Consider the following 16,416-nt stretch of genomic DNA (forward strand, 5'->3'; position numbering starts at 1 on the left):
TTTAAAAATGTTTCCTTATATTAACTCCTAGGACCTAGGTAATTACAGTGATCTGTATGAGGCACTTTCACCACATCAGCACAGTACTGAGAGGACTTCTATTCCTTTCCTCACAATACTACAGTTTAACACTAATATCATTATGTCATTATGGTGTGAAAATAGGAAACCACGGAAAACCATCTTCAGGGCTGCCGACAGTGGGGCTCGAACCCACTATCTCCCGAATACTGGATACTGGCCGCAATTAAGCGACTGCAGCTATCGAGCTCGGTATGTCATTCTTACTTGACTTCCAAACTCCCTGTACTCTCATCACCACTCCCCAGTCCAACCCGTTTCCCTGAATGTTCTTCCCTATATTCCTTCCAAGCTAACCAGTGAACTGTTGAGGAGGCATCGAAAGTTACGAATCTCAGCATCTAGGAAAGGTCGCCATTTCATTATGACAACGATCCAGTAAAACATGTACTTCGTTGATACTTTTAAGTGATTTGTCACTTGACAATGTAGAGTAAAGAAGGTATGTTCGATCCCTTGAGTTTTCTGTAACTGAGCATGCTGACGTGTGTTGCAAGAATCACAAAAATAGATCAAGCTGTACATACAAAAATATTCGGCTAATAAATGAAATACAGTGCAACCATTTTAATGGACATGACAATGTGAACAGTTAAGATATTAAAAAGGAATAACACCACATAACCCACATTCTCTACTGGAGATTAGCTGGAGGAGTGTGCTATGAAGTGTTAATGATTTTAGTCCAGCCACGTTGCCCGCATGCCTAACATACGCCTTCCAAAGCAAGTGACATATTTTCAACTGAAGATGGCCAATACAATTAGGAGAACAGCAAAAATGCTACCAGGGCATTCTGAAAATTAATGACTAATTGCCGAAATGGTGCCAAATGACTTGGACAGCTGGGAGGATGCAGCATCTCTTTGGCTGATGTGGTGATGCGTTATCTATGAGGACATGCCATTTGAACAGCAGTGGCGAAGGCACGAGTCAGGTAAAATAAATCTTAGAAAAGAGCGAGAATGTCAGACCACCACGTTCTAAAACGCCACAACCACCACCAACAACAAGAAGAACAACAGAAAGCTTAACAGCACTGCGACACAGCTTGAGGTTCTAGCGTTTCCTTCTTTCTTCTTTTCTAGTGGTTAACGTCGCTCTAACTTGACGGGCAAGGAATGGGAAGGAAACGGCCGTGGCCTTAATTAAAACACTGTCCCAGCACTTGCCTCCTGTAAAAATGGGAAACCACATAAAAACATTTTCAGGTCTGCCGATGTGGGGCTGGAACCTACTATTTCCGGAACGAAAGCTTACAGCTACGCGGCTCGTACCAAGCAGCCAACTAGTTCGGTCTAAAACAACCGGTGACTTTGATGCATTTAGAAGACATCATTACACTCGCTAGCAAGTGAATGGCTATGATAATAAAGTAAAAACAATTTACGTAAGTTGACTGATGTGCAGTAGAACTCTGGCTACATCTCCTCTATCTTCCTGTTTCAAGTCTACAAATACTGTAACGAAATATTGGTGCAAGAGGTTATGAAGTGAAATCTTGACGACGATCCAGGGTGGGTAAAAGTGTTGACAGGAAAAGCAGAAAAGAGTAGTGTACGTCATTTCCACATATCTGCGACACCGGATAATCCGCAGAACACATAATCGAAGGACAGGGAACAGAAGACTTATTGTAATGGAGTAGGCCTGCATAATAATAATTTACTGAAGCGAATGGCTACAGTTCTTCAACAGATGATTGAATATCAGAATAAAGTATTTTCAAATTACAAACATTTAATATCTATATATATAAAATAACTTGTCCTGACTGACTGACTGACTGACTGACTGACTGATTCATCATCGCCGAGCCAAAACTACTGAACATAAAGAAATGAAATTTTGGGGATAGATTCATATTAAGATGTAGGTGCTCGCTAAGAGAGGATTTTTGGATATTCCTTCGCTAAGGGGGTGAAAAGGGGGGTGAAATTTTAAAATGAGTGTATCTATATCTGAAAACTTTAAAAGTTTACAGATGTAAAAATTGGTATTTAGAATCTCCTTTAAAAATAAGGAAACACGTATTTTTTTGTTTTCAGAAAATCCCAATAGGAGGGGTGAAAAAGGGTGAAAACGGGGAAAAAATGGGTTGAATGCCTTTAATCAGGATACCGGTACTTATATCTCAGAAACTGAAGATGTTACAGACCTGAAAATTGGTACTTTTGATCTCTTTTAAAAATAAAGAAACACGTATTTTTTTGTTTTTGGAAAATCCAATTAATGGGAGGGTGAAAAGGGGGTGAATTTTTAAAATGAGTGAATCTATATCTCCAAACTTTTAAAGTTTGCAGATGTAAAAATTGATATTTAGAATCTTCATTAAAAATAAAGAAACACGTATTTTTTTGTTTTCGGAAAATCGCAATAGGAATCGTGAAAAGGGGTGAAAAAGGGGTTGAATGCCTTTAATGAGGCTACTTATATCTCAGAACCTGAAGATATTACAGACCTGAAAATTGATGTTTGGGATCTCTTTTAAAAATAAAGAAACACGTATTTTTTTGTTTTTGGAAAATCCAATTAATGGGGGTGAAAAGGGGGTGATTTTTTAAAATGAGTTTATCTATATCTCAAAACCTTCAAAGTGTATGGATGTAAAAATTGGTATTTAGAATCTCCTTTAAAAATAAAGAAATGCGTATTCTTTTGTTTTCGGAAAATCCCAATAGGAAGGGTGTAAAAGGGTGAATAATGGGTTGAATGCCTTTAATGAGGCTACTTATATTTCAGAACCTGAAGATATTACAGACCTGAAAATTGGTATGTGGGATCTACTTTAAAAGTAAAGAAACACGTATTTTTTCGTTTTTTGAAGATCCAAATATTGGGGGGTGAAAGTGGGGGGGTGAATTTTTTAAAATGAGTGTGTTTACATCTTAAAACTTTAAAATTTACAGATGTAAAAATTGGTAGTTAGAATCTCCTCTAAAAATAAAGGAACACGTATTTTTTTGTTTCCTGTAAATCCCAATAGGAGGGGTGTAAAAGGGTGAAAAATGGGTTGAATGCCTTTAATGAGGATACTTATATTTCAGAACCTGAAGATATTACAGAACTGAAAATTTGTATATGGGACCTCCTTTAAAAATAAAGAAACACGTATTTTTTAGTTTTTGGAAAATCCAATTAATGGCGGTTAAACAGGAGTGACAAATTGGGGTGAATTTTTTGTAAGACTATATCTACAGAATATCTTGGAAACGTAAAATGTTACAGACGTAAAAGTGGGTGTTTGGAATCTCCTGTAAATGTAAAGAAACATAGGTGATTTGTTTTTGGAAACTCCACCTAAGGAGAACTCAAAAGGGGTGAAATTTTAAAATGAGAATTTTTACAGTATATCTAAAAAAACTTAACATGTTACAGAAGTGAAAAATGGTATTTTTTTATCTCTTTTAAACATAACGAATCGTGTATTTTTAGTTTTCGGAAATACCACTTGGGTGGTGGGGGGTGGGTAAAAGTGACTGAAAATTGTGTTGAATTCTTTTAATTAGGCTACTGATATCTCAAAAATGAAGATGTTACAGACGTGAAATTTTGATATTTGCAATCTGCTTTAAAAGTAAAGAAACACGTATTCTCGGAAAATCCAATGAGGGGGAGGGGGGGGGGTGAAAGTATTGAAAATTTAATTGACTTAATTGTATGAGAATGCATACATCTAATAAAAACTAAAGTTGTTACAGACCTGAAAATTCGTATTTAGATCTCCTTTAAAAACAAAGAAAAACGCGTTTTGGTGGGGAAATAATCTTGGAGGGCGGGAGTGTAGAGTTGAATTCCTTTCATGAGGACACATAAATCAAAAGCTGAAGAAGTTAGAGTCGTGATAATTGGTATTTAGAAGATCTTTTACTATTAAAGAAGCAAGTATTTTTTGCGAGAAAATTCACTTAGTGGGGGGAGGGAATAGTGTGAGATGAAGTGAAAAAAATAAATTATTTTTATGGGGATACTTATATCTCAAAACTGATGGCAATAGACGTGAACATTGGTGTTTGGAATCTCCTTTAAACATAAAGAAACAAGCCTTCTTTTAATTTTTTTTGTGGGGGGGTTTGGCGGTAAATAAACTTAACGGCGGTGGGGTGTAGAAGGAGGTGAACCCATTGATTTTACTGTTCTTAATGTACTTATAAGTATCCTCCGTTGATCAGGCGGCAGCGCGCGGGCCTCTCTCACAGCTGGGTTCCGTGGTTCAAATCCCGGTCACTCCATGTGACATTCGTGCTGGAAAAAACGGAGGTGGGACAGGTTTTTCTCCGGATACTCCGGTTTTCCCTGTCATCAGCCTTTCGAGCAACACATAATAGTAATAATAATAATAATAATAATAATAATAATAATAATAATAATAATAATAATAATGTTCCGGACCGTCGTCAAATGTGCGGATCGCGCTGGAAACGGCTCCTGGACGGGTAATGACTAAGAATGCAGTCCGGCCGCGGGTTCAGTGCCGCCAAAGCACCCAATATGACACCACGCCGGATCTCCTGAAGGATTTTATACATATTAAAATGATTATAGGAAAAGATGGCAAAGATTTACGGAGCCAACTGACCGGGAGGAATACCTGAGCCTAGCCCGGGAAGTACGAAATCGATTGCTGGAAAGGAAGATTGAAAAATGGGAGAAAACATGCCGTAATCTAATAGAAAACGAGTCAGATCGGGAATTTTGGTGGATTCTCACAGAAAACGAGTCAGATCGCGAATTTAGACGGATTATATATCTAAACCAATAAGCATTCAATTATAAATTTCAGTACAATACCGTAGCGAAGCACGGGTATCTTGCTAGTCTGAAATAAATACGTAGATTAGTACTAAACTTTACGAAACCACATGCTTTGAAAAAAGACGTTCAACTACGAACTATTTCATAGTGAAAATTCAAAGAATTGAGAATATAGAAAAGACTGAAAATTAGGCTTTTAAATTCGAATTCAGGATGTACGACTCAACGATTGTATTAAAAACGTGGCACGAACCTTTCGCCACCTCCAAGGATACTTCCTTGTGCAACTGTCAACTGAGGACAACGGCACAAGGTTGACGTTACACACAATACTAAGTCATCGAGAGTCTATTAGCAGCAAGGATAAGCACCTTTTAAGTGGACACCGCAAAACAGGTAACACGTTATTACTACAATAGATGGACAAAAAATGATATGAAGATCAGATGAATAGACAAAGTGAAAATTCATTTCTATTCCTTAACAGAACGATTTTCTTAAAGATTTTGACTATCAACCGTCCCATATAAAGGTGAGGCAAGCACAAACTATCGACTTTGTCCTTGACTCTTGTCCTTTGTATGAAGCATGAAAGGGGCTAGTCTACCGCTTCCCTTTCACTGTCCGTGCGAGGAAAATATTGTTTACGGGATGTTAGGTACAGCAGCTGATCAGTTAAATTTTGAGATTCGATTCGCATGGGTGCAATATGATAACTGACTTGTGAACTACATCAACCTTAAACAACGAAATTGTTTTTGATGTATATGGAACTGTTGTAAAATTAACGAATTTGAAAATGATGCAATTCATCTCTTGTAAAACTCGACCAAAAAAAGCCGTCATGAATCAGTGTACATGGTCCAGATTGCTTTGCAATGCACGCCCATGGCAAAAACTAGGCAAAAAACTTTTTGAAAGGTGCAGTAAAAATAAATTATTGGATTTCCAAATGATTGCCAGACGGTATGCTCCTCAAAATATCGTGGCTTAATACTGATATGGGTTAATTAGCACATAAACATTGCAACACAGTACAGTAGTTCGAGTCGGTGACCTTCATCTACATCACAATAGGGGATCTTCAAACTGAAAAACCTTCAGCCTTATCTAAATTTAATAACATATCAGCCGAAGCAAATGATAAAACAGGTAAAGGTACACGGAAGGAGCTGAAAAATCATGTCTTTAAGAGCTGGGAAAATCAAAGTCTAAGAGGTAAAGGTGTCATCTTACATTCAGATGTTCCTCAGACAAATACATGGGTAAACAACAGAAAAGGCTTTTCCTGCTCAGAATGGACAAACATGCTGAAGATGTCATGTACTATGTCAGCTCTTTGTGTTGTATCGAGAAAATGTTCCAGTGCAATCCGCTGTCGTTTTCCAAACTGTGGACATGTGCTGAGATCATGCCCCAAAAGCGAATTGCTGATTAACAGAAGACACCATCAAGTACGAGGAAACTTTGTATTATTCTGCCGCTGGCTAACTTCTGGCTCTCTCAACTGCTGCGAGAGAAGTCAGCTGATGGGTGACAAAACATCCAGCAGTTAGTTGCTTCTGAGAGTAGTACCGGAACGTGTGTGTGAATGTTGTTTGTGTGTTGTTCTGTATATTGCTTGTGTATTAAGTAATCAATGGGAAAATTACGTATTCGGTTGAACAACAAACTTACTTGGTGAAATGTTACGTAAAGAAAAGGTAACCATAGATGATGCTATCGGAGATTTGCTAGTAAATGTCCTGATTCCAGCATTCCTACAAAATCTTGGCCTTCGAATTTCATGAACAAGTGGTGTACAACAGCATTTTTTGAAGTACAGAGGAACCGGAAAAGACAGGTTTTAATTCAAGATAAAGTTGGCGATAGCTTCCTCTGAAGATCAGTGGTAGATGATGATGATGATGATGCTTGTTGTTTAAAGGGGCCTAACATCGAGGTCATCGGCCCCTAAGGGTACGAAATGAAATAACAAAAAAATTCAAATTCATCCACTGACTAAAATAAAATAAAAAATCTCATGAAGAATGAATGGATGGACATGAACCCTACAAAAAACAAAAACAAACAAACAAACAAACAAATAAACAAAAACAGTGGATCAGACTCAAAAAGAAGGTAGTTAGAGTATTACTGACCAAGGGACCATTTATAAAATACAATGATGCTCGATGTCTGAAGGGGTGCTAAATTCACGTCTAAGGCCCCATAGAATGGTACATGTCGTGAGTAAAGTAGAACCATGGTATTTGTCATTTTGGGGTACTGATCAAAAGTAGCGAAGACTCACGGTGGTCCACACAAGATGGTACTACTCATAAGTATTGCAATTCGTACAGGGAACGCAGACCTATGGTGTTTCTCACACAATGGCGCCACTCATAGCCAACGCAAACCGGTAAAGTTCCTCACTTAGGTGTACTAGTCACGGGCGCCGGTATTCCCGTGGTGTTCCTCACATAGTGGGTACCAATCACAGGCAACGCTGACCCACGGTGCCGCTCATATAGCGGTACAACTCACAGGCTACGCCCAGACCCGCGGTGTTGCTCACATGGGTACAAAGCATGGGTACTGGAATCCACCAGGCCAGGCTTTTTACTGCAACTAATCACAAACCTATTTCGTACCAATTTAGTGATAGTACTCGCAAGTACAGGCAACCCATGGTGTTCCCTGCATGATGGTACGAATCAAGAGTAGTTTCATGGTTCTAATTCAATCATCCCTTGGTCGCCCCTTGTAGTCGCCTCTTACGACAGGCAGGGGATACCGCGGGTGTATTCTACATGTGCGTCCCCCACTCGCAGGGGGTAGTGTGTTTGGTCCGCGAGAGGTATTTTATTTCCCTCTAGTCCGCCGGCAAGCTGGTTAGGACCCCCCTATCCGCCACCTGGGACGCGCCACGTGGGAGTATCACCTCCCCCCATGCTACGCTAGCGTAGTAGGTTCGTGGATTAGTGGTAGAGGGTCGGCCTCCGGATCCCAAAATAGAGGGGATCAAACCCGGCAGAGGCAGTCAGACTTTCTATGAAAGGTGGGAAAAAGTTCATTCGACACTCCATGTCGTACGGTGAGGGCATGTAAAAGATCTCTGGTAAACATATTTGGTGTTTACCGGACAAATTTAATTAAAACTCAGCCATAGACGCAGCCCAAGAGGGATTCGATTACTCTGCCATCTAGTACGCCTAGAGTAAAACGGAACGTCCAAACTGACGAGCAAGCAGCCATACGGCATCAAATCAAAATGCTTGCACACGGTAACTGAGTCCATACGACGATTATTATTATTATTATTATTATTATTATTATTATTATTATTATTATTATTATTATTATTATTATAATAACTTGCAGATATTAGGGCGCGGTCAGGAGCAAGCCTTAGATAATCACTTAATCTTCTCGCGCAGGAAACGAAGATATCCATGGGTTCGACCCACAAAGCGACCAGACTGCTGAAAACTAAGGTTTGTGCAAGAACTTCACCAGACAGATTTCGCCGTAAGAGTAAGGTTCTGTAAGTGGTTTCGTGAAAGTCTTTACACCGGAAACTAGGATCCACAACTAATGTTTATGTCTGATGAGGCATGGCTAATCTTTCTGCACATGTAAAATTCTCAAAGTGTATGAATGTAGAGTAGTCTACTGAGAACCTGTATACTGTACAGGAAGTACCATTGCATTCCATCAAAGTAGGGGTATGGTGTGCGGTAAGCGCGAGGCGGATAATTGCAGAAAGTAAACAATTCGGATTAACCTCACATATTCCAATATTATATTTCACTGAAATTCACAATATTTTAGGAGTGAATGCAAAATAATGTCTCAAAGCACGACAAGAAGGGAGGTGCTTTGACTGGACAGTCACAAACACCTTCAAAGCGCCATTCAAGAAATGAGGAAGAACTTCATTGGTATACAATGACAACACCTACCTTTTTGTGATTCCAGAGCACGTTGACGCTTGGTTTACCTCGCCGAATATCTGACTGGTCGATGACGTCATCGTGGATAAGGGACGCCGAGTGGATCATCTCGGAGATCATGGCGACCTGGCGCTGTGACGTGAGCAGCCCACTGGAAACCACATTATATTAAGTGTCATGTGCATTAGAAACGAGTTAATATCAAACTCCACAGGACAAGAATACTGAGAAATTCAGAGTATACCTGGTTTCCCTGCGTATATCCCTGTGGGCAGCTGAAATACGCCCACGTATTCCCTGCCTATCGCCGTAAATGAAGTAAGAAGCCTACGTAATTTCATCACTATATTGACTTTATTAAAGGTACAAAATATGGTACTCATTCTTCCTATGCTCAGTACGAATCACTTACAATGCATACATACGTGTGGTGCTCTGTTTATAGATAAGGAAGTTTGGGCTTCCGCTGAGTTGCTAAAATTCACTGAGGATTTTTCTTGCTGCTATCGGCCTGTGGTTTTCTTACCTATTACCAAATCTCGGAGAGTGTATAGAACACAGTCAAAACATTTTCAATTTCTTGCAATAACTGAAAGCTTAGCATATTCAAAGTTCAATCCTTATATATTTCTTCACATCCCATTAGGATACATGTGTACATCTTGCACACAAAAATCTGACCTTGTAGCCTCCCCTAGTTCCGAGGATAGTATTGTAGAATATACAGTATACCATTCTCAAGAAGAACAGGATGAAATTACCTTTCTCTTAATTAAATTTCCGACACCTTTCATTCTGTGACCTCGCAGGTGCATTGTAGTGAAACATGTTTTTGCAAGTGATCCAGTTACACTCTATCACTGTCCTAAGTATAGGGTGTTTGATTGAATGATGTTTCAATTATTATTATTATTATTATTATTATTATTATTATTATTATTATTATTATTATTATTAATGACAACAACAACAATAATAATAATAATAATAATAATAATAATAATAATAATAATAATAATAATAATAATAATATGTGCAAGCATTTTGATCTGATGACATTTAGGCTGCCTGAATGCGAATATTAACGTTGTTTTACAAATGATAGAACCACATCTCCCTTGGGCGATCTATTGCTGAATTTTAATCCATTCTGTCCGGTGAACAGTGTCACCAGAGATCCTTTACATGCATTACATGCCGACATCGCACAAGGACGTTTTGTCGGCCCTACAAAATAAAACGGCTACTTCTGCGGGGTTTGAACCTGCGATCTTTCGATCCGGAGGCCGATAGTGATATACATAGGAAGCTGATATTTTAAATATAGTATGGCTTCTATTCACAGTGTGAGTGATAAATTTAAATTTCTATGACTATTACAAACAATTATAGTCCAGCGAAGGTGTTTCCCTTAAACTAGTTGTTTACACGCTTGACGGACGAATGGCGCTACCAGTGTTAGTCAACATATTAAGTGGCAACAGATTATCTATTGACAGCAAGAAAATCCGCAAATAAACAAGACTCAGTAATTGACATACCTGCTAAAAGCTGCCAACAGGAGTAGTAAACTGTGCTAATTACGTGAACAACACTTGTAAAGCGAGAACTATCATTCCATAAAGTATCTTAAGCGTATTAATCCCAAACTAGGTAAACCGTACTTAAATTGACAAGGACTTCATATTTTCGCCGAACGTCTCAAGCGAAATGTTGGCAATCGTTACCGTATAACAATGAGATAATATGGTTACTGGGAAGCTAGACGAATTCAGAGATGCAGTTAATTGCAGCTTCTAATTTTTAGTTCAATATGAAACTTTCATGGTCATGAATTTGCAAGCTTAAAGCGACTTTCTGTTCCATAAACAGAGCACCACGCGTAACGTAGGCATTGTAAATGATGAACATAGGAAGAATGAGTAGGAAAAGTTGAACATTTAATAAAGTCAGTATAATAATGGCATTACTTAAGTTTCTTATTTAATTTAGGGCGTAAACACGTGTCACGTTATTTGTACAGAACATTAGATTTGAATGTTTCGTATCTGATTATATTTGAACAATTTTGATAACGATTGTATCGCATGGGCCCAATTTATCCAATATATGTTACCAGAGAACTGCTGGTGCCCACTTAAGCGGTGATTGTACTTGAGCGTTCTGTCAATGTTGCCAAGAAGCATTATATAAACTAGTCAGTGACTTGAAATAAGTGCTAGGTTATCCAAAATGTTTCCTCTCCGTATACATATTTCGTTCATTTGCCTTTGAAGTACTAGGCATCAGGCAGCTTGTTTATACTGCACTTGTTGATACCCGTAAACCACGCAGCCCCAGCCGAGTGTGGCACTGTATCCAATTGGCATTTCCTTTCGTTCCTCCTTACTATCCGACTTTCAGCTCCCTCTACATATCAGCGGCAGAGTGTCGGTCTTCGGATCTCTGGTCAGATCTTTGAACAGCGGAAGGAAATCAATTCGGGACTCCATGTAGTGCAATTCCCGTAGGTAAAAGATCTTTTGTGACTTTTTTCTTTTATAATTTTTTTCACTTCGCAAAGGCACAGATAGGTCATATGGCGACGATGGGATAGGAAAGGGGGAAGGAAGCTGCCGTGACCTTAATTAAGGTACAGCCCCAGCATTTGCCTGGTGTGAACATGGAAAACAATCTTCAGGACTGCCGACAGTGCGGTTCGAACCCACTATCTCCCGGATGCAAGCTCACACCTGCGCGTTCCTAACAGCACGGCCAACTCGCCCGGTATGTGCCATATTTTGTGTTTACTCGATAAAATTAATTCCAATTCAGCCATAGGTAACCGAACAGTGATCTGGTTCCTCTATCATCTGGTATAGGCAAGCGGAACATCGAAACTGGCATATAACAAAACCCATGGCGCAACAGCCCCTTACGGCCATGGCCTATCAAGCGATCGCTGTTCAGCCCTGTACCTTCCCCGGTTAGTTAAACTGCACACCTTTTCTAAGGCCATCTAGGTAAACAAATGTGAACTTGTAAACTACCAGAAACTTTGGTCTTCTACTGTTAGATGTCTCTACCATCGATGTATTTCCTCCCTCTCGCGGGCTAAATTCTAATTATTTCATAGATAAATGTTTATTCTTTATGTTTATAAACCTGGTTCTGAGGATTGTTTTTTTTTTTTTAATGTACTGAAGTTGTCAACACTTCAGCTGGTTCCCCCTCGATTGCAATCAATTTATCAAATATTTTCTCTAGCCCATTAAAACGGGGTGTGTGTATAGGAATCCAGCGTAACAGTAAAGAGTTCTGGAAGCTTCCCCTTAAAGTACTATAAGAGCAGGGCACTTTAGGGCCATCTTGTCTGAAGTGCTCCATTGTGAGTGCGGCGTGTGCGAAGGGAGGCAGAGGCACGACCTGCGTGAGGAAGACCCAGCGACTCAAGGTAATGGCAGAATTTTTATAGACATGTGATAGCTCCTGCGGATAGTTCGGGGGTACGGTTTCAATCTCTTTATTTTAATGTCATTTTGTGAAAACTGGTGGGTTAAATGTAGAATTTCGTCAAGTCTGTGGACTCTGGTTCTATTCCCTACTGGGAAATAAGTAACGTACGGGAACGAAGAGTGGTGACCCTCTACCGTATCCCATTCAACCTTGCATGGGTTGACTAAAGTTTTCAAAACTTCTAAATTCCGTCAATCTTGTCTGGCATCAATGTTTATCATTTAGTCACCCCGATGTTGTCTCGTTGGCTGAATGATCAGCGTAATGGCCTTCGGTTCAGAGGATCCCGGGTTCGATTCCCGGCCGGGTCGGGGATTTTAACATTCATTTATTAATTCCAGTGGCCCGGGGGCTGGGTGTTTGTGCTGTCCCCAACATCCCTGCAACTCACACACCACACATAACACTATACTCCACCACAATAACACACAGTTACCTACAAATGGCAGATGCCGCCCACCCTCATGGGAGGGTCTGCCTTACAAGGGCTGCACTCGGCTAGAAATAGCCACACGGAATTATATTATTATACCCCGATGTAGTACAGGATTAGCCTCTGTATCTACGAGCCATAAGGCCACTTAGCGTTTGAACAGTTTTTTATAAGGAGTGCAGGTGTTTCGCCTCCTTACATTTTGTTTACGGCCGGTTTTGTGCAACCTTTTCTTTTGTCATTAAGACCATGCAGTATGGGCTATTGTGCCCCTGTCTACTCTTTTAGAATATAACATTTTCCTTGTGTTAGTTCCATTCGGGAAAAGCGATTATTGTGAAATGGATAAGCCCACAATGGAAATGAAGATGCTTCGATGGACTCTTGGACTGACTCGATGTGACCACATAAGAAACGAAGATGTTCGACAAAGGCTTGGCGTCTCCGCTGGTACGGTCACGATATGAGCAGGCAGGACGGCTCAGTTCCTAAAACAGCTCTCCAAGTTGATGCGGGAGGAATACGACCACGTGGAAGGCCTTTAAAGCGGTGGACTGACAATATCAAGGACGCCATGCACGAAGTTGTTTCAAAACCTGAAGATGTCGGCAATAGGACGAAATGGAGGAGATGTAGCAAAACAGCGGACCCCGTACTTTGGGATAAACGCTAGGGAAGAGCGAGAGGATAAGCCCACGTTGGGGTAACTGTGCATGAACACTTTAATGTGAGGCCTTTGCGAGGCAGACTCCTACGAAATGTACCTTCCTGGAGCATTTCTTGCTCTTATAAACACTGTACCTGGCAAGAGCAATTTGGCTCTCTTCTATGTACATGAACTATTTGTCATTCTTTCAAGTGTTGTACCTGATATTCGGACTTCTAAGTCCCCTATATTGTCAGAGATGACGAGCTCATCAATACTGTTGTTATTTATTCAGATTTTCTATTTCTCAATATTTAAACTAGAAAAAAAATTCAAAATTTGTTGTGTTAAGACCTGCTTTAGTTAATTCCTTGTCCAGCCATTCAACCCACACGCTTCTTATTCCTCTGTGAAGCACGGAAACCCCGTAACAAGCCCAAAGGCCTGAAGATTATGAGGTGTCTTATGGTCAAGATGAGGAATCCCCTCGGCTGCTATTCTTGGCTTCCTAGACCGGGCCGTCATCTCACCGTCAGATAGCTCGTCAACTGTAATCACTCAGGCTGAGTGGACCTCTAACCAGCCCTCAGAGCCAGGTAAAAATCCCTGACCTGTCCGAGAATCGAAGCAGGGGCCTCCGGCTAAGCCACAGGTACGCTACACCTACACCGCGGGGCCGGTACCGAAACTGGCATATAGGCAGCCTAAATGGCATCAAACCAAAATTGTCTGCACATGACAGCCGAGGCCAAAACAATACGATTATTATTTATCCAATCTCCCTGGGTCAACTCTTGTTCCCTTCCGATCTCGAGAACATTAAGTCTTCATGGCCTACGAAGTCTCCATTTTCGCGCCTTTCACGACTCTCATCCTTCTTCAGCAGATGGCCTTCTGAGACTAAATTCGTGGATTCCATCCTTGCTCAGTGCAGTGGTAGCTTAAGGTGCTCAAATACACCAGCCTCATGTTAGTAGATTTACCGGCATGAAAAGAAATCCTGAAAACCATAAAAATAATTATTGGGACGGAAAAAATTATTATTATTATTATTATTATTATTATTATTATTATTATTATTATTATTATTATTATTATTATTATTATTAATGTTTAATAGTAACCGCCATACTTCGAGAAACTGGATCTTTTCCTGTTTTTTCTATTATTAGTGAAATCCCGTTTTTGTTCCTGAAGACTACAATCACCATCGGTGCCACAATTACGTACAGTATATCTGACCAACTTCCCCACGATACCTATTAAAATAACATAAGAAGGAAGAGTAACAGGCAAAGAGAGTTTGCTAACGTTTGCAGCACATTCCAGGAGTTAAGTAACGGGAAGCACTTTCTACTGTACATTCCATGTTGTCACCAAACAAAGATCACTAAAACGTAATGCACTGTACGCTTCAGGAACTCTGACGGTAGATAGCGGAGTCATTAAGCGTATCGGAAGATAAAGAACGTACATTCATTTAACAAGAGATCGTGTTTTCTGTAAAATAAAATTACAGTATATATAGGCAATAACAAACGTACGGAGCTTTGTTTCATACTGGATAAAACAACTGTGCAGCTTCGTCTGCCCTTGAACGATTGACTGGTTTAAATTACAGAAAGTAAACCCGCCACAGCAGCAGAACACTGGCTCTGAATTCTAATCCGAGTATTATACACCTTCGCGGCAAGAATAATCTGGATAAGAGTTCTGAAGCAGTCTGTCTGCTCGATATATTCTAATTTGGAATATTTGTTCCAATTACGTTTAATCCATGTTGAGATTGTGTACCTGTGTACCTGTGAGCTTGCATTCGAGACGTGGTGAGTTCGAATCCCACCGTCGGCAAGTCCTGAAGGGGGTTTTCCGTCTTTTCTATGTCACACCAGGCAAATGCTGGGGCTGTACCTTAATTAAGGCCACGGCCGCTACCTTCCCAATCCTAGCCCTTTCAAATCCTTGCGTCGCCGAAAGCCTTCGATGTGTTACTGCGACGGTAAGCCATTAGCGAAAAATAAAGATTATGTACCGTGGGCCATTTCCAAATAATGTACCTAATATAAAACATTTAAGCGTGATGATACGCCAGATCCCATATTTCCGAGATCATCCAATCCTAGCCGTGGTCCATCAAATTCCTGGAATCTAAGAAACACTAGAATCGCGTTTGAATCGTCGCACATTTCTGATCATGTTTTGCAGTTAATGCAGAATAAACTCCTTAAGATAAAATAATCTTATTCTTATTCGTATCGAAGTATCTTTTGAAGACCGGGCGAGTTGGCCGTGCTGTTAGGGTGGGTTCGAGCCGCCCGAAACATGGTTTTCCATGATTTCCCCATTTTCACATCAAGCAAATGCTGGGGCTGTACCTTAATTAAGGCCAAGGCCGCTTCCTTTCCACTCCTAGGCCTTTCCTATCCCATTGTCGCCATAAGACCTATATGTGCCGGAGCGACGTAAAGCCAATTATAAAAATAAATAAAACACTTTTGAAGAAGTACCAATAACTAATACAAACGTATTCACTGTTACCTATCAACTGAAATTCGTTTATATTCGTTTATAGGAAGAAGAGTCAGGGGATTGGAATAATTTATCAAGGGAGATGTTCAATAAATGTCCAAATTCTTTGCAATTACTTTACAAATAAAAAAGTCTTATATTATCCTCCTTTTTAATACAAAAATCTATACTAGATGGGATAAAATCTATACATGTTTCAGCATATCTAAAGGTCATCCTCAGTAGAAGCTCAAATATAATATTTAAGCAAACAAACAAATAAAAACACTGATGGAATTAAAATACAATGATCATGATTGACATATTAAAAACATGCTGAGGCAGAAAAATTATCTCGTCTAAAAACTCGTTTGATTGAGATAAAACTTGCTAATCCTTTTAAAGGTAGAACACTGTGTTGCGCAGCGTAGACAGTAGCATTGCACATCTACGTTTTAAAACACGAAAGGCGTTCATACTATGCGTGCAGAGCTTCATCGAAATCATATTTCGAGTACATCGAGATCACCGATTATTATGGGTTCGTAGGTGACTAAAGAGAC

The 16,416-nt window shown here is 39.9% G+C and overlaps 1 protein-coding gene across 1 annotated transcript in view; it reads right to left on the reverse strand.

The window, feature by feature from the left end:
• The window catches only part of qless (decaprenyl diphosphate synthase subunit 1 qless), a 402,352-nt gene that overhangs the window by 132,749 nt on the left and 253,187 nt on the right, over window positions 1–16,416 (reverse strand). Inside the window, exon 4 of the mRNA XM_067158521.2 lies at window positions 8,781–8,922. Within this exon, the coding sequence (XP_067014622.2) occupies window positions 8,781–8,922 (142 nt within the window). The remainder of the gene's footprint in view (window positions 1–8,780; window positions 8,923–16,416) is intronic.

This window comes from Anabrus simplex, chromosome 1 (assembly GCF_040414725.1).
Source record: "Anabrus simplex isolate iqAnaSimp1 chromosome 1, ASM4041472v1, whole genome shotgun sequence".
Lineage (NCBI taxonomy): Eukaryota > Metazoa > Arthropoda > Insecta > Orthoptera > Tettigoniidae > Anabrus > Anabrus simplex.